Source organism: Lactuca sativa, chromosome 8, assembly GCF_002870075.4.
Source record: "Lactuca sativa cultivar Salinas chromosome 8, Lsat_Salinas_v11, whole genome shotgun sequence".
Taxonomy (NCBI): Eukaryota; Viridiplantae; Streptophyta; class Magnoliopsida; order Asterales; family Asteraceae; genus Lactuca; species Lactuca sativa.
Window position 1 is genome coordinate 125,041,421 of NC_056630.2, and position 19,726 is coordinate 125,061,146.

General features: G+C 40.1%; 2 protein-coding genes across 2 annotated transcripts; one reads left to right on the forward strand and one right to left on the reverse strand.

Moving 5' to 3' along the window:
* Nucleotides 1-12,386: 12,386 nt before the first annotated feature.
* On the reverse strand, nt 12,387-13,028 carry LOC122195592 (uncharacterized). The gene is made up of 3 exons (XM_042897608.2): nt 13,000-13,028; nt 12,804-12,929; nt 12,387-12,664 (listed from the first exon to the last, which is right to left on the reverse strand). Exons 2-3 carry the CDS (start codon nt 12,915-12,917, stop codon nt 12,548-12,550), a joined length of 231 nt encoding a protein of 76 aa, XP_042753542.2. The 5' UTR covers nt 12,918-12,929; nt 13,000-13,028; the 3' UTR covers nt 12,387-12,547.
* Nucleotides 13,029-14,096: 1,068 nt separating this feature from the next.
* LOC111887121 (UDP-glycosyltransferase 88B1) lies at nt 14,097-14,708 on the forward strand. Its single transcript, XM_023883291.3, has one exon. It carries the CDS (start codon nt 14,097-14,099, stop codon nt 14,706-14,708), a length of 612 nt encoding a protein of 203 aa, XP_023739059.2.
* The last annotated feature ends 5,018 nt before the right edge of the window (nt 14,709-19,726 follow it).

Below are 19,726 nucleotides of genomic sequence, written 5' to 3' on the forward strand. Positions count from 1 at the left end.
ATAACACATATTCTATATTTCTTGATAAACCTTTTTGTTAAAGATTAACCTATAGCTAGCATTCTTTTTGTCTTTCATAAACGGAAGAATGTTGAGCACATTTTCGTCTAAAAAGTTTTATAGTTTTGCTCGATCATATATTATCTACGTTTTTTAGAGATTAAAACTTTTTGCCAATTCATTATGATGTACATATAAACCTCCAATCTCTTGAAATGGTTAGAGGTTTAAATAGCTGATATTAGTTAGGTTAGGTTCTAAACATACATTACCTAATAATATTATATCCAACAATTTATAACCTCTTTTAATGTACAATTATTGCTAGAAATGTTAGATCTACCAATTGATTTGCCATCGACACTAAAACAAAAAAACTACTTATGTAAATTACAATCTTTAATGCAACCAACCTTAATGTTAGTTTCTTTTGAAACGAAGTATTATATTAAAACAACTAGCAAGACGCTAAAAACAGTTACAAGATATTATAACAAACATTAAAAAGAAAACATCACCACATATTCCAATCAAAAGAAAAATACTTGGCACCATACTTCAACAACTTGTAAGAGATAAATTGAATCTTGTCCGGCGTCTTCATAGAAGAGCACCTTATTTTCTGAAAAACAAGGTTGTTTTGAGCCTTCCAAATTAACCAAATAGCAGAATAAATAAGGCTAAGCTTCAATCTCTTATACTTCTTGCCCAACCAATTGCAACTCAACATTAAGGAAAGGTCATCAAGGCTTACAGGAGGAGAGGGTAATAAACTCATCCAATTATATAAAGCCAATGGCAAACAGCCCGACATAAATGAAACTCAAAAAAAAGATGTGTGGTGTCTACGATAGTAGCTAAGCAAAAAGGACAATCAAAGGTGGGTAAAGTAAGTCCCTTTAACACAAGATTTTTAGCAACATAGATCCTATCTAGCAAAAACACCAAACGAAGCAATTTGTTTTTAAAGGAACCCATGAAACCCATTGAAATTTCACCAATACATCACTATTGACAATATCATCCGTTAGCTTCCTTAAGGACTTAACATAAAATATACCATTAGGATCAGCCTTCCAAGATCATGAGTTAGGAAGAGGAGAAGTTTCCAAACCTACGACCAAGCTGTTAAGGGTAGCTAACTGTCTGTACTCGACAATAATACACTTATACTTTGTAAGAAATATAACAACCCGAACTTTTATATCATATAATTATCTAGGGATTATCATAGTTTCTATAAAAAAATTGCGGAATTCAATAACACTAAAAATACTTTACATCCCACGCAATATTCAAGTTTACAATAAAATAATACACATAAGATACAACAACAATGTATGCTAAAAACAGAACTAATTCTAATCTAAGTCCTTATGCTCCTAGGTCCTCTCACACATCGACTAACACCTGAACCAACAAAACCTGAAAATCTACATACATCAAACCACATGTATGGCAAGTTATATTTTATCTATTTTCATGTAAATCATCATCTTCTTCTTATCTTTCTTTCTTTACATAATCTGACATTCTTTTTCTATTCTTTCTCGTATTCTGTAAATCCAATCTCTTCTTTCTCTTAACTTACACAATTATTCTTTCTCTTTACATGCACTTTTATTCTGATAAAAGGAGGTTTAGACCCATATGGGTGTGGGTAAGGTAGGATAGATGATTAGGGAAGTTCGATTTGTGATTTAGAGCCCAAGGGTATAACTGTAAAGTGACAATCGATCCTTTTATGAATTTTGGATTTTTGTTCGGAAATTTTTAAGGCAAGGTTGAGTTGATAGAAGTATCGAGCTTCTCGTTACCTTTCCGTGGATATAAAGAATATCAAAAACGGATAAGGGATGCAAAAGTTATGATCATTTGAAGTTAGAAGGGTTTTGGCCCAAACCGGATACGCAGGGCGTACCAGGTGGGAACGCATGGCGTTCAAAGAAAAATGGACAAGGGCCAACTTGGGAATGTTGGGTGTTTCCTGAGGGAACATAGGGCATTCGTGGGGCTGTTTTAAAAACTCGTTTTTAGGGTTTGACCCCTTTATAAGCATCATTATGGACCCAAACCTCTTCCATTCTTCAACCTCCATCCTCTCTAATCCTAAGGACGAAACCCTGGCCCCCATTTGAGTGATTATTGAGCTTCAAAGTGATTTATGTGTGTTTTTGGTGCTTGAGGAGAAAGAAGGAACTTCTTGAAGAGTCATTGCTTGACTTGGACCTTTTGGATCCATGCTCTGTTCACCTAGATCTAACTTCTGGAGGTATACAGTCTCAACCTTGACAACTCTTTCATGTAGATCGATCTAGGTGGAACTTTGTTATGATTTTGGTCTCTTTGTGGTAGTTCTTGTGAGTAGAAGTTACTCCAGAACCTTTGAGCTTCATATTTGGCCCTTGTTGTGGTTATGGAGTCATAAAGTTTGGATCTTGATGAGTATAGTCATTTGATGAAGTTTGGGACTTAGTATTTTGATTTGGGTCCCATTGAGTTATGCTAAGTCATAAAGTTGGAAACTTTATGACTTAAGAAGTCCCTTGAAATCAGATCTGGAAGTTGGAAATTTAGACATAATGGATTGAGTTGAGAAGATGCACTTTTGGTACCCTTTTTAACTTAAAAGATTAGATCTTGACTTCTTGGACCATTCTAATGGATAAGGTAGGAAACTTTATCCATTATTGAGATATTAAGAACATAAAAATGTAATCTTGGGTGTTGTATTCAACCCATGCAAGTGTTAGATGGTCTTAATGGGTTAAAAGGTTAGAACTTTGACTTTAAGCACTTAATGGGACATGCAAGGTCATAAAGTTGGAAACTTTATGAACCTCAGTGTCATATTGGACCTAGATCTGTGTTTGGACGAAAGGAATTAAGGTATTAATCCCTTAATAGAGAGTTTAGGGATTCAGCGGGAACCCCCGCGTAAGTGGGAGGAACGCAGCGCGTTCCAGTTCGAGTTTACGAGTCTGGTCAAGGGCTTGAATGCCCCGCGTTCGAAGTAGTTCATCTTGGTTGACCCGTTTGACCTTGACCCTTGATCAAGTTTGATCAAAAAGGGTATTTTTGGGTATTTTGTGATATTGATTGGGTTTTGGTCTACGTTTTGTATTCAGGAAGACTTTAGAGTTAGTGTTGGAGCAGTGTTTTGTTAAGCTATTCGTCATTCTATGGGGTGAGTTTCCTCAATGTATTTTCGGTTCAAAGGCACCAAGGTAAGCCCATTGGTTTGATAACGTGAAATTTATTGATATGTTGAGTATAATATATATATATATATATATATATATATATATATATATATATATATATATATATATATATATAATTATATCTAGTTTTGATATACTAGCTGGTAGATCTGTAGGACTACCCATGATTCTGTCTGCATGATTATTTGTATATGTTTGTTATATGTCGACATATTGTGTTGGGTTGAGGTTGTACTACTTCGTGCTGTAGCCTACAAACCCTGGAGCATTTCAGATATAAACTGAGGACCGGGTGGTATGCCAAACTCATACTGAGGGCTCACGTGCATTCCAAATACGAGCCGAGGACTCGGTGGTATGCCAAACTCGTACTGAGAACTTGAGGGTATTTGATCATTCCATATATGAGCCGAGGGTTGGGTAGAGCATGCCAGATTCATACTGAGGGCTCTGTAGCATTCCAGATACGAGTTGAGGACGGGTTGGTATGCCAGACTCGTACTAAGGGCTGAACATTGGTATTCCAGTCCGATGACTGATTTGGTTGGGGATCAAGCCAAACATAAGTTGTGGGCCCCGAGGGCAAGCCAGACTTATGTTGTGGGCTTAAGAGCATGCCATATATGAGTTGTGGGTCTAATAGGCAAGTTAGACTCATACTATGGGATCAGGTGTAATCTAGTATTTTAGTTGTTGACCCAGTACATGATGTTATTTATACATGTTATCTGTTTGTGTGTTGGTACTTTGGGAGAACTTAGTAAGCTTCGTGCTTACAGTTTTGTTTATGGTTTCAGGTTCTTCAGATGATTTGTGGCAAGGTGAAGGTGTGACCGTACACATACTTGGTTTTACAACGGATTGGATCTTGGGAGATTCTGATTTTAAATAATGTTTTGGAGACAATGTTTTTGTAAACACTTTTATTAGAAAATGGGTTGTTTTGAAAAGATTAAATTTGTTGAAATTTTTGGGATGTTACACTTATACTCTTTCTTATCTTTTTCTCAGGCTTGTCTCATACTCCATTCCTACTCTATCATCACCTCTTACTCTTCTCATATTTCAACCTTACCCTTTTCTATTATTATTTATCTTTACCTCTCTCATACTCTTCCTACTTTATCTCTTTTCTTGTCCCTTACTTTTATCATAACACATCTCTTTTGTTCTTCTCATATGTAACATCCCAATATCAGGTACTCTTATTATTTCTTGTATTTTTATAAATATAGCTTATTTGGTCCCTTGGATAAAAAGGCTTGTGGTTTTTGTTGTACGCAGGGCGTACGTAAGATTATGCGCAACATACTCATGGAACTTAGGAACGCGGATGATCAGCTAGTACGCTGGGCGTACGTGTGGTACGCCGAGCGTACTAGCCTAATCTTCAAACCTTAATTTTAAGGCTTGCTACCTATTTAAAGAACATGATGTCCCCATTTTATCTTCCTTATCAACCACCAAATCCTCCCTAAAACCATAATCCCGAGTTGAGTTGCTTGTATGAGTTTTTGCAAGTTTTTTAGTGTTCTTGGTGCATGTAGTGGAAGAAGGAGACGAGAGAAGTAGTTATGGGAGCTAACAAGCTTGTAGATCCAGAAACCTTTCATCTTTGTGCATCATTTTCAAGTATAAAGTCTATACCTTGGCAATATTTTCATTAGATCTTTATGGTTGAAGTTTCATGAACTTTTGTCCCCAAGATTGGACCTTTACGAGTTTGGAGCACTCCAAGAAGTCGTAGTTGTCCTTTCATGCATTTTAGGACCTATAGATTCATAAAAAAATGGTTGCTTGATCATTCCTTTTGGCTCATGCATCATTAAAGTAGCTTAAAATGTGTTAGAAGCTAAAGAGTGTTGTATTGGGTCCTTCTTAGCCATGCAAGGGCTTAAAGCAAACGACTTTATGGGTTAAGACATCTTAGATTAGTAAGATCTGAGGTTGGGTTGGTTTTCTTAAAGGATTAAGACATTAAGTTGGTGGAAATAGTGGCAAACAGAGTATGCCGGACGTACTCCTGGCTACGTCCCGCATAGCCGGTTCCGCCCCCGGTGAATGATGATTTCATTGTACACCCCGCGTAAGAAGTGGTACGCTCAGCGTACTCGTTGGTCGTTGAATTTTGACCTTTGGTCAAGATTTAGGGTTTTGGAACATGAGAAGGGAAAAATTAGAAAATTTAGTTGTGGGATTTGGAATCGCGAGTGAGTTTTGGACCTTAATTATTAATTAGGGTTAATTATTTTGTTGATTAGGCAGAGTCTAGATCCAATAGTTCGGGTGTGAGATTTACTAGTCGTCAGTATCAGGTGAGTCTCCTAACTTATTTTTACCTGTGTGGTAGAATAATTGTATCTATAATGACCAGTTGGGTCTAGCTGTTATGGTTATGTTATGCTATTTATATGTGACTGAGGCTGCGGATAACCTCCAGGGTTTGTTGATAACCCACAGGACGTGCTGTTTGCCCACTGCGACTGTTGATAGTCCCCAGGGTTGCTGATAACTCATATTTGTTTATTTATGTTGTGTTGTATGTGGTATCTTGGGGAACTTACTAAGCTTCGTGCTTATAGTTGTTGATTTATATGTGGTAGCTACTTTCGAGGATCGCGGGAAGGCGAAGGGCTGATTATACACACGCGTTGGGAGATTTAGTACTGGGACATGTTTATGAACTTTGATATTTGTGATATTGGTTATTTTGGGATAATTATGTATTTGATAACTTGGTTTTGTGAAACCCTAAATTTTGGTAAATTAAAATGAAAAATTTGGACTAAAATTTCAGGTGTTACAATTTAGTACCAGAGCCATGGTTTGATGGATCTGGATGAACCTTTGGGTGATTCCAAAGTTAAACTAAGGATCTATTTTTTTTTTTTGAAGAACTCAACAAAGAAATGAATACTTTTACAGGAGAAAAACCCAAAGAATCAGTGTGTACAATCGACCAGCGCTCGAGCAGTAGTTTCCCAGAACACCTCAATTTATTTTATCAGTAGTGCAGAGTAGATATATCTATATCATGAGCTTATAGAATTGCATGCTAGTTAGTGATAGGCAAAGGAATCTTGTAGAAATAGTATGGTAATGTTTCCTGATTTGTGATGCCTTAGCCTAGGAGTTCATTCTTATGAGATTGAATATGTCTTTACTATTTGCTTAGTGTATGCTACATAGTTGTACATAGTTAGGATTTTATAGCCTCAAAATGCCTGATTTAGCCTTTCTTCCCGTTCCTTGTTTGGTTTTGGATTTGAGGTAGGATCATTTATTCAAATGTATATAGAGTCTCGTATTATGTACAATTGGTATACGCGAAGCAAGGGACGAGGACAACAGAGATCTTGTGAGGCAGAGCATTATTGGGAGCAGTCCAGAGTCAGTGTCTAGATGCTTAGTTGTGGTTCTAAGGAACCAGCAGGATGAGTCCATAGCTGATTTGAGGAGGTAGAGTCCTTAGGGTCTTGAGAGGACGACTTGAGACAAATACGGGTTGGTGTGGAAGGTAGTATTGGGCCCGTACTACTGGAAACGTTGGATCTGTATGCGGCTCGAGGAGTGACCTGAAGGAATTAAAGGGCTTGTAGGAGTGTGTGGGTGTCGATATATGCGTTTTGGCCTGATTTCTGATAATTTTCTTATGTGTTTCACCATGGTGGTTACCCGAGGTTCAGGCTCTAGTGACCACGAGAGGCCAAGTGCCAGTGATGATGAGATCCGCAAGATTTTTTCCATGGAGGTGGTCAAAGCAATCAAAGAGTCTATTCTGGAGATATTTGGGTCTATCAAGACCACGCTGATTAAGACTTTTGACGAGCGATATGTTGTAGCCACCGCAGTTGCTGCCGAGACCGCAGGGGGTGATTCGTTGTGGTATCAAGAGTTTACCAACACAAATCCACCCGAATTTGATGGGACCCAGGATCCAATTGTTACCGTGAGATAGATTTATGATGTTGAGGGATATTTTTATACTTGCTCCTGTTCAACAAATATGACGGTTCGTTTCGCGCTGATCCTGCTTCGCTTCGGAGCGAAGGATTGGTGGAAGTTTTGTGACAGTTGATTACATTATTGCAGAGCATACTACGGTGACTTGGGGGAGATTTATGAGATGTTCAGGGATGATTTTGTACCCGCGATTGAGCGAGAAATGTTGGCCCAGGAGTTCATGTCTCTCAATCAGAAGACAGGGACGGTGGTTGGGATTACCAAGATGTTTCATGAGACGGATTTGTTTTTCCTTGAGTAGGTTTCCACAGATCATGCATGTGTGAGTAAGTATTTGAGTATTCTGAGTAGGGATATCTGCGAGTTTGTGGCGTACACCACATATCGAACATTGGCTGTGTTGCAGACCAATGCCAGGAGGAGAGAGATTGAGTTGGAGAGCCATGCTAGAGAGGAGAGGGAGACCCAAGGGAGAGATATGAGGCTAGTACAATTGCAATTGGAGATTAAGAAACCCAAGCCCGCTGATCAGAAAGCTGGAGGCCAGAAAGGCCACACTTGCGGAAAGTGCGGCAAGGGACATGAGGGACCCTGTCTGTCCGGGTCGGCTTGCTACCTATGTGGCAAGGAAGGTCATTTGGATAGGGATTGCCCAAGGGATTTCGGGTTTGTTTTAGCTGCAACCAGACGGGCCACGTGAAGACAGATTGTCCTCATCTTGCATCTAGGGCGGTTCAGACTCCGAACCTTGCGACGCAACGTATCACTGATAGGCGGCAGGGGAAGGGGGAGACACGAGGGATCGAGGGAGAGCATTTCAGTTGACAATAGAGGAGGCCCGCGCAACTCTAGACATCATAGTTGGTATGTGTTCTTTATATTTTTGTTAATTTATTTATGTTGCTTATAATATCGGTTGTATATGTATTTTTCTTGTGAATTCTATGCCTGCGCTTGTGCGGTTTGACTCGGATGCGAGTCGATCGTACGTGTCATCATCATTTTGTCACGATTTTAGTGTTACGCGAGAGACTTTGAGCAGAACCTTGAGAGTCTCGATACCTGATGAGCATCCAATATTTGCTATTGATGTTTACCGCGGTTCTGTGTTAGAGATCTTCGACATTGGTTATCCGATAGATCTTATCCCTATCATGATGGGAGATGTTTGTGCGATCGTGGGTATGTATTGGTTGAGCTGTTTTGGGGCTCTGATTGACTGTGAGCGTTAGTTGGTGACGGTTTGAGACCCTAGTAGGGGGGTGTTGACTATCAACAACGAGGGTACTAGATCATGATCAACTTTTTGTTATTCCGTTAGGGCAAGGTAGAGTTTGCAGCATGGGTGTATGGGTTATATGGAATATGTAGTGGATACTCAGGTCGAGAAGAAGGGATCGACCTCTATTTCTGATGTTCCGGTAGTATGTGATTTTCTTGATGTTTTTCACGAGGAGTTATCGGGTATGCCTCCTGGGAGGCAAGTGGAATTCCTGATTGATCTGATTTCGGGTGCGATGTCGATCGCCAAGGCACCGTACCGTCTTGCACCTCCTGAGATGCAAGAGTTATCCTCTCAGCTACAAGAGATGTTAGGAAAGGGGTTTATTCGGTCGAGCAGTTCTCATTGGGGAGCGCTAGTCCTTGTTGTAAAAAACAAGGATGGTTCACACCAGATGTGCAACGGCTACCGAGAGTTGAACAAGTTGACGGTGAAACACCATTACCCTTGTCCGAGGATTGATGATCTTTTTCACCAACTTCAGGGGGCATCTTGGTTGTCCAAGATTGATTTGAGGTTCGACTATCATCAGATGAGGGTCCGAGAGGAGGATATTTAGAAGACGACCTTTCAAACTCGCTATGGGCATTACGAGTTTGTGGTGATTCCTTTTAGGCTCACCAACGCACTGGAGATGTTCATGGACCTCATGAACTAGGTTTGTAGGCTTATGTTGGATCGATCATTGATGACATTCTAGTATATTCGAAGACTAGGGAACAACATAAGGAGCATCTACGAGAGGTTCTTGGGTTTTGAGGATGCAGAGGCTATATGACAAATTCTCCAAGTGTGACTTCTGGTTGCACGAGGTTTAGTTTTTGGGACACCTCGTTAATCAGAATGGTATCTTGGTCGATCCAGCCAAGATAGAGGCGGTGATGCAATGGGAAGTGTCGAGATCTCCGTCCGAGATTCAAAGCTTCCTTGGATTGGCAGGTTATTATCGGAGATTCATCAGAGACTTCTCTAAGATTGATGTTCCTCTCACCAGGTTGACAAAGAAGGATGTTTCTTTCATTTAGGGGCCTAATCAACAGACATCATTTGAGACTCACTACAAGAAAAAAGGCATTTTACGACGCTCATTGCGCGTCGTAAATGGCTCAGACGACGCGCAAATGCGTGTCAAGGAAGGCCATGTCATAAAGATAGACGACGCGCATTTACGACGCGCATTTACGACACGCATTTACGACGCGCGGTTACGACACGCAATGCGTATCAAGGAAGGCCCTGTCATAAAGGAAGACGACACGCATTCGCGTGTCGTAACCTTACGACGCGCGTGTTAATGACACGCAATGCGTATCAAGAAAGCCCCTGTCAAGAAAGGTCATGTCATAAATGAAGATGACACACATTTTTGCGTATCGTAATTTTAAATTTAAAAAAAAAATTATTTATGGATTTACTTATTTTCATATTAAATTTGCATTTTATGTCACATAATGGAAAATAAAATACCATATACAAATAATACAATGCATTGCACAAAAGTTAATGTTATACAAATAATCATTCGAATAGTAGACAAATGTAATACTACAAATAATCATTCCAATAGTAGACAAATGTAAGATTTCAACATTTTTTATATAATTAACTAAATTATTAGCCAAATTTCCTAAAATACCAACATACTTTTCTATGAAGAGCATTAACACTATTCTTTTCCATCAAAAACTTCAAAACCTGCATAATTAATTTAATGTTTAATCAGCTACAGGTCAATAAGGTAGGTTTAAGCAAAAGAGGTTCATAGTAGTAAGATTTTACTTACCACTGTTGTTAATGACATTGAAAGAAGCAGCCCAACAAACACCCCCTCAGAAGGATTATTACTAAATGAAACCACAAACAAAGTTAAAAAGTCAAGTATTTTGTGACAACCCCGGAACCAAGGCTGTTTTTACCCATGGTATGACCTAATACATGATAATAAAGACTTGTTTAACAAAAAGAAAAATGATTTCTCACGTGACATCACTATTAAGAATTGATGAAAGAGGGTACTCCACACTGTTAGGCACAAAAACCACATGCAATACAAAATTACAATAATAAATAAGTTCTAAAACAAAAAAAAAAGATATGAAACCATTTTTACCTAGTATTCATTAACTTCAGGATCGGTGTTCACAACAACACCAACATCATCCATAAGGTTGACTATTCTTTTAGCATTTGTATATGTTGCAAATGTTTTCCCTCTAATCATGATTGTCCTTGGTGTTGTGGCTTTTCGCTCTTCAGGGCTCATTTCCTGTTTCAACATGCATTGCATTGCATTAACAGAATGTTCTAGTATCTTCTTCTATGAAGTTCTGGATTGTCATCAAACTTTTGGAGAGAAAGGATAAGATATAACGTACAATCAGCAGGAGATATGTAAATCCTCATAATAGAGGGCATTTTGGTCATTTTTACATAATAATAGAATGAAAATGAAAGCATCATACCTCCCACAGACACACAAGTAGGTCTAGGTTAGTGACCCACTTGTCTGTTTTTAACCATTTTGTTATGATCTGACTAAGTTCAGGACTACAAAATTTGAACCAACGTCTAGGAGTAATGCCGTTGGTCTTATTTTGAAACTTGTTTGGCCATATTGACACATAATCTACAAATAATTCAGCCTTTAAGATGTCACTGTGGAATTATGCTACACCATTAACCTGCCAAAACAGAGAAAAACAAATGGGCTGAATTGATGGAGCCTAAATTATCCCTAAAAAAAGGCACAAAATATAAGATAAAATTAGTTGGTTTTTCCTATATTTATAGTATTCAAACATCTTACCGTATGGCTAGAAACCACACAGAACTTTGCTATGCGGACAACCGACTTATTATGATCTAAAATCCTCATATCAAAATTGATAGTATCCTGAAAAAAAAAAACAAAAATGAACATCAAAGAAGCAAAAAAAAAAAGGAAGGAATTGTGCTTTCTAGTATTCTTACCCTCAAAGCAAATGCTAAAGGTGAATGTATAAATTCAACCATTCCTTTTTGAAATGTGGAGTCAATTTGGTCAAACATTGTTTTGCAGGACATCTCGTAAGCAGGAAGAACAGAAGCTTCCATACTATCTTCAGTGCTTCCTGTAAAAAAGGGTGGTTCTTTGGACTTTTGTTCCTTGAGATACTATGAAAGGTGGTTCTTTGGATATATTTAGAAAGAACAAGAATAAATGATATTAGACAAGACAATTACCTTATCAAACACAAATGATCTATCAATCTACTTGTTAGCTATATTTTGAACTGCACAAACTACTTTCTTGTTCTCAGTATATGTAATCACTACTGGTGTGTGTGCTTTTGTCTCATGTTTAGAAAACAATCAAGAAATTTTTGTAAAATGTTATACCTCTGATATTAGGCAAATAAGTAAGTTAGGGGTAATATGGGAATTCATTTAATTAAAGGGTATCTTATTAGTAGGAGGGGCATTTTATAGTATTTAGCTGTTTTGTCAGATAGTATAAGAAGAGGGTAGTGGGCAGGGAGTGAGTGTCAAATTTGTTTTAAGAAAATTTGTCAAATTCATTTGTCAAATTCTTGATATTTTTAAGCAAACAGACTCACCCAAACTTGTTTTAAGCTTCAAAAATATTTCATCCCGACTCTTGTTTGAAGCTTTACTAAGCCTATCCTGTAATGAGTGTCGAAGAGCACCTGTTGGTGGACAAAAAGAGCATTCAGATTCAATAATCATATATATATATATATATATATATATATATATATATAGAACCCTATTACTAAATGTGTGTGTATGTGTGTGTCGAATTGGGATTTTCTATCAATCTGCAATTCTGCCTTTCAAAGACCATATTATTTTGTCCCTACATGATAAAGACATGAGGATCTATAAATGAGGTTAAAAGTTCAAAGTTAAACAATACCTTCTTTAAAACCATATTATTAATTTTAATCGTTATTTTAAAACCATCTTATTAATTTAAATTGTTTTTTATTAACATCAGTCAAACTAGCAAACCAAAACCTCCTAATCCAAATAACAACAAACACAAAACCCAAACCATTTTGGAAATCAGGATCTTTTTTTACTTGTGCACAGTGTATACACCACCTCTTTTTATTAACTTCCACAATGCTGCTTTGGCTTCCACCACTGTTTTAATCCCTTGCCATTCTTCAAACACCAACCTCTGTATGTTAAACTGCAACCACACAAAGACAAAGATAAGCATCACGGATTCCAACGGAATTGGAATGTACATTCCATTCCATGAGTCATTTACTTAGCAAATGAACGGAACTAAATTCTGTCCCAATTCCTTTGACAGATTCCATTCCTACCTCTGCACCTTGACGAACACGAATATCTGTCCCCTTGCTATCAATCGATATCAAAGAAACATCATCCACCTCACCCTCCAATGACAGTAACTCTCTCAAGGGTTTGGAAAACATTACATTCAGCTCCTGTCACCATCATTGATTCAGATATATAAATATAAAAACAATGATTATACATACAAATAAAAAACCTTACTTTCAGATTCTGCTCACTGCCATTAACAGCAATATCATCAGGTTGAAGACCTTCATATTCCTTCACATTAACCCAAGCAACTGTCCCAAAACCTCCAATAAAGTATATATCTCTGTTTCAAACAAAGGAATAATGTCAGCCAATGGTTGACTTGTTTGACCGCTACCATGCTGACGTGGCAGACACGAAATAGTCTTATCTTATTTGTAATAAACAAACCTTATATTCTGCATCCTAAAGTAGTAGAAGTTTCCCCACTGTTGTAAAGGTGCTTGTTGGTGTTTTGTTATATACTGCTTATGTGCCCATTCCTACAGTAAATAACAACAATTCATAGATAAGATAGATAACAATTAAAAAGTTGATAAATTTGATTTACTTGCAGACACAGGTTGGGATTTTCTATCAATCTGCAATTCTGCATTACAATTGATTTGCTGCTTAAGTTACCATCCCTCTTTAATTCAATACATATAGGTGCACGAGTTGCACCACCTTCACCAGTTGGCTGCTCAACTTAATTTGAAAATTGAAATGACTTGTTTTGTTATCATAATGAATTAGAAAAAACATAAAGTGAATATATATGTCCAGATTGAATATGAAAATAAAGAAAAATGAAGATCGTACCAGAGCAAGATGCCCAATCAAACTGTCCATAAATTGGTAAACCTGAAAAAGCAAAAGGGTAGGCTAGCAAGATCAGATTGGCTCCATGATTAGCTAAACAGTAGACCCCTAGCAGTTGATGAGTGGAGCTTGATCTAGTAGAAAGCATAATGCAAATTAATACTTCGACATATGGCATTAAGCAACAGTAGATGAGTTTCTGCTGCAAGCAATAGTTTTGAATCACCTATATGCTAAATTGGAATCTAAGCAAAAATAGTTCCCAACTACATTTAGAAAAAGATCCATCAAAAATAGGGATCGCAACAAAAACATATCGAGAGATCCACTGACTTAGTCAATCAACACAAAAGCAAGTAGTCGGATCAAAAGAGTGCATGTAAGACAAACTTACGGTATTGCCAAGAGCAACAAAATTAAGAAATTTGGAAGGGTGTTTTGAAGAAGACGATGAATTTGCATCCCCAATGGCAAACACCTTCGTGGGGTTTGAAGAAAGGGCTGTTGACGCGCTCCGGGAAGGTAAATGCATCCCCAACGGTCCAACTCCGCCTATTTATTTCATCGGACCTTTGATCGTCGGTGGCAATCATGTGGATCCTAGCGAAAACGAGTGCTTAAAATGGTTGAATTCACAACCGAGTAAAACTGTAGTGTTTTTATGCTCTGGGAGTCAGGGTGTGTTGAAGAAGGAGCAGTTGAAGGAAATAGCTATTGGTTTAGAGAAAAGTGAGCAAAGATTCTTGTGGGTGGTTCGAGATCCGCCACCAGGTGGTGGTAAAGAAGTCGGTCTGGATGCGATTCTTCCTGACGGGTTTAAGGGCAGGATTGGGGATAAGGGGATGGTGGTGAAGAATTGGGCACCACAGCCGGTGATACTTAGTCATGAGTCGGTGGGTGGATTTGTGAGACATTGTGGGTGGAACTCGGTGCTTGAAGCGGTGGTAGCTGGGGTGCCACTGGTGGCATGGCCATTGTATGCGGAACAGAAGATGAATCGAGTGTATTTGGTTAAGAGAATAGACACAAGAGAGACAGAGATATTGATTCAGGTACGATTGAGAGGTAAGAACATTTAATCATTTGAAGAAGAAGGAATTTGGATGGGCGAGGTGGGGACGAGGAAAACTTGTTTCCTGTGAGATCCAAAGCACAAAAGCCCTAGTTTTTCCAATTTTGGGATGGCGTGTTTTAACATGTGAGAACGTGGGTGAAGGCGGGGGGACCTAGGGCTTCTTGTTGGAGGCGCTGGAGGTGGGTGAAGGAAGAGGCCTTAGGGCTTCTTGTTGCTAATTCAAAGATCAACATCGATGGTAGAAGGTGGAGGCATCAGTAGAATGAACAAGGTAAAAAGAGAGGAGATCGAACCATTTGGTGTGAGGGTCGATTTGGAAGAAATCTCAAACCCTTAACCTTAATTTACCATCCATTTGTAATTTGGCTGAGGGGTGGAGGCAGTGGATGTGGATGAGGGGTGGAGACGAGGGAGAAGAAGATGGGGGTTTAAAAAATTTGGGGATTTCATTTTCCCTCGGACACGCGCGTTTCTTAAAAAAAATATAAAACGACATTCACAGATGACGCACAAGTGCCTTCCGTGTTTTTAATATTTTTACATGAGACACTAATTTAAAGGCACTCAGTAATGCGCGACATAAATCCTTAAAATTTTTGAAGAGATGATACTTTTTTAATGTCACTCTCTAATGCGTAACATAAATTAAAGAGCGTCGTGTTTTGCGCGTCGTAAAAGGCTGTTTTTCTAGTAGTGACTCTTCAATAGAGATTATGTGAGGTGTCGGTACTTGCCCTCCCTGAGGGAGTTGAGGACTTTGTAGTCTACTGTGATTCACCCATTACAGGATTGGGTGTTGTGTTAATGCAGAAAGGGCATGTGATAGCATACGCTTCAAGGTAATTAAATCCTCACGAAGCAAAGTATCCCACACATGATTTGGAGTTGGGGCGGTGGTTTTCGCCCTCAAGATTTGGCACCACTATCTCTGTGGTGTTCGATGTACCATCTACACGGATCATAAGAGCCTGAGATATCTTATAGATCAACCTACCATGAATATGAGGCAAATAAGGTGGTTGGACGTAATGAAAGATTGTGACTGTGAGATATTGTATCATCTGGGCAAGGCCAATATGGTGTCGATGCTTTGAACCGGAAGGCAGAAAGTTCCCCGATTTAGGATGTGTGCGTGGGGATGACCGTGATGACTCCAGTCTTAGAGATCATCAAGGAAGCGTAGTCAGAGGCCATTAAAGAGGAAAATCGGAAAAGTGAGCAGCTGATCAATCAGATCTCAACCCTTAACATTGACAACCGAGGGATTTTTACTCTTCGTGGGCGAGTATGGGTACCATATGCGGGTGGGGCCCAACAGATTTTGATGAAGGAGGCCCACAAGTCGAGAATTTACATCCACCCATGAGATACCAAAATGTATCTCGACCTGAAGCATAATTACTGATGGGCATGTATGATGAGAGATGACATGGTTTGTAGAGCGAAGTTTGAGCTGTCGGAAGGTCAAGGTCGAGCACCAGCTCCCCCATGGCAAGTTGCAGCCTCTAGAGGTTCACCAATGGAAGTGGGAACATATCACCATGGATTTTATTACAATGTTACTGAGGAATGCGAAGGGTGTTGACACTATCTGGGTGATAGTGGATCGTTTGATGAAGAGTGTTGACTTCTTAGCCATTATTGAAAGCTCTTTTGTAGAGAATTTAGCCGATATTTATGTTCGAGAGGTGGTGGCTCAGCATGGGGTGACAACATCTATTCTGTCAAACCGGGTTGTGCTCTTTACTTCCAGGTTCTGGAAGATATTTCACGAGGAGTTGGGTACCTGGCTACACTTCAGTACCACATATCATCCATAGACAAACTAGCAGAGTGAGCAAACTATTAAGACGATCGATGATATGCTGCATGCATGTGTCATTGATTTTGGTGGGAGTTGGGACTCCTATCTTCCATTGGCTAAGTTTTCTTATGACAACATCCATCATGCTAGTATCGGTATGTCCCAATTCGATCTCGTTTATGGTCAGAGGTGTCACACTCCTATTTGTTGGGGTGGGGTAGGATAAAGGGTCACGAGGAGCATGGAGGCAGTGCTCAAGATGACTGAGCTTATATAGCATGTTCGACAGAGATTGGTGACAACACAGAGTCGCTAGAAGAGTTATTGTAACATCCCAAAATTCACGACCAAAATTTTTGCTTTTAATATAACTAAAACACATTTGTAACTTGGTTCACACATTGAAAAGATTTTCAAATAAATGATTTATCAGAGTTCATTCCCATATATCACATATTGTGGAAAACATAGGTTATGCGCAGCGATCGTCCCGAGCTCCTTTATTTGAAAACTGGACGTACCTGAAACCAAAACTGAAAACCATAAGCACGAAGCTTAGTGAGTTCCTTAAATACAACATACCATACATATCAATTGATCCATATATTCCATACATAACTGTGATCCATACATATCATTCATATATCATAATCAATAAAGGTGTTATGTGTCGTACATAGTCTTGCCATTATGTCAATGGCCGCCACCTGGGTCTTAGAGACAAGTGCCAAGAGCCACATCCTGGTCTTCCATTCAAGTATCAAAAGTACAACTAGCATACATACTACTCAACTTAGCTAATTAGCATACAGTGTGCCAGGAGCCACCTCCTAGTCTTTCGTACATAATGCCTAGGGCTAACCCCCGGGTCTTCTTACAATACATAATAGCATACAGTGTAACATCCCTCTCTGGCACGTATCACAATATTGTCCGCTTTGGGCCACTCGGCACGAGGACTTCCCAGGGGGTCACCCATCCTGGTACTACTCCCGCCCGAGCACGCTTAACTGCAAAGTTCTTATGGGATATGCTACCCTCACGGCTTTAAAACGCATTGTGTTAGGGAAGGTATCCACACCCCTTATAAGGAATGCTTAGTTCTCCTTCCCAGTTGATGTGGGATCAGATCTAACCCACTTTCACCCCCCATTATAGGGTTTGACGTCCCCGTCGAACACATCGACCTGTGCCCTAGCTCTGATACCATTTGTAACATCCCCCTCTGGCACGTATCACAATATTGTCCGCTTTGGGCCACTCGGCACGAGGACTTCCCAGGGGGTCACCCAACTGGTACTACTCCCGCCCGAGCACGCTTAACTGCAGAGTTCTTATGGGATCTGCTGCCCTCACGGCTTTAAAACGCGTTGTGTTAGGGAAGGTATCCACACCCCTTATAAGGAATGCTTAGTTCTCCTCCCGGTCGATGTGGGATCAGATCTAACCCACTTTACTTGTAACGACCCAAAATTCAAGACCAAAAATTTCTTTTAATAAGACATTACTTTAAGCAAATTCATCAATTCAAAACATAAACAGAGTATTAGTTTCCAAAATACATGTTCGTTATCAGAGTAAACATTCCCAGGCTGTCTAATCTATGGTGTGTGCCATGCGATCACCCCGAGCTCTTCCCTCCGCTACCGGAAGTACCTGAAACCAAAACTGAAAACCGTAAGCACGAAGCTTAGTGAGTTCCCCACCCTACCACATACCATGCATAACTACATACTGCACATACTGGGCCACGCCCGCTATCCTGGGCCTTGCCCGCTACAACGACCCTGCCGCTCCAGGCCCCGCCTGGCTTCGAGCCCCGCTCGGTTACAGATCTGTTTCACTTAGGCCTCACCTGTCATAGGGCCTCGCTCACTAACATATAATAGCACACAATCATACTGCAAAACGTAAGCTAAACATATACAATGGATCATGCTTTAAGGCCTCGCCTATCCTGGGCCTCGCCCTTGTCCTGCTACTGATGAGACATGGAACCCCGTCCATGCCCCTACTGATAGTGAGATACGGGCCCAACCCACACTTAATCCTTCTCTAACTTGGGCATCACCCCTGCTCTGCTGCTAATAAGATGTGGAACACCATCCACACTCTGCTATTGGTGAGATACGGGACCTCGCCCACACTCACCTCCCTACCATTCACATACATGTATCCACAGACAACAAGTATAAACTATCACATAAACCATTCCTTGGGAACCCGCCCTCTATCATTGGACCTCGTCCCGAATATCATACTAGCATACAGTGCCTAGGGCTAACCCCCAGGTCTTCTACTCATAACTACATGGGCCGGCATTGTGGCCGTCGACCCATTCATACAAAGGGAAACTCACCTGCACTGTCTGAACTGGCTGATGAACCCACTAGCTGCTGCCCGGCAACTCTCTGAACTTCAGCTCCACTCACTCCCCGAACTACCAATATCAATGCAACACTGAGTCCAACTGACCCCCGAAAGACTACCAAGTCACCTCTGGTCAAAGTCAACCTTCCAGGCCAACCTTACTCGCCGAGTCACCCCAGTGACTCGCCGATTTCATATGTTCAGAGTCCTTCTCTTTGCGACTCGACTCGCCGAGCCAGTCCATGACTCGCCGAGCCTACCGATTTCCGAGTCCTGACCTGTCCAACTCACCGAGTCTCCAATCGACTCACTGATTCGAGTCTAAACTCGAAGGGTTTGGGGTTTCGCGACCTGACTCGCCGAGTCCAAGAATAGACTCGTCGAGTCCAAGACAACCTTCAACAGACTCGCCGAGTTGTTCGTCCAACTCGCCGAGTTCCTGTCCATCTTCATCCGACTCGATGAGCTGTTCATCCCACTCATCGAGTTCCTCCAAATCTTCATGCTACTCGCCGAGTCCATTCAGATCTCCATACATGCAGAGGACTTTTGAGTCATGCATGGACTCCAAACTGTAGATCTACCCTTCCCAAGCCTATTCCTCACGTAAAGTTGCAAACTTTACGTGTAGAGAAGAAGATCTAGGCAAAATACACCATAAGCTAGGGTTTAAGGCAAAGAGGCTCCATAATCAACTCAAGGGCTGAAACTTTATGCTTCTCAAGACCATAATATGCTTGGATCTGAAGTAGCAACCCCAGATCCGGCTTCTAACTCAAATGGATAACTATCCATGGCTTAAAAAGCCCCAAATCTCACAACCAAAGAAGATCTAAAGAAAAGAAACG

What these genes read in the sequence shown, in the direction of transcription:
- LOC122195592 (XM_042897608.2), bottom strand. Translation starts at nt 12,917, where the DNA reads ATGTTTTCCAAACCCTTGAGAGAGTTACTGTCATTGGAGGGTGAGGTG. An exon ending in GTGTTCGTCAAGGTGCAGAG is followed by an intron (nt 12,665 to 12,803) that starts GTAGGAATGGAA and finishes GTGTGGTTGCAG; the next exon opens with TTTAACATACAGAGGTTGGT.
- LOC111887121 (XM_023883291.3), top strand. Translation starts at nt 14,097, where the DNA reads ATGGCAAACACCTTCGTGGGGTTTGAAGAAAGGGCTGTTGACGCGCTC.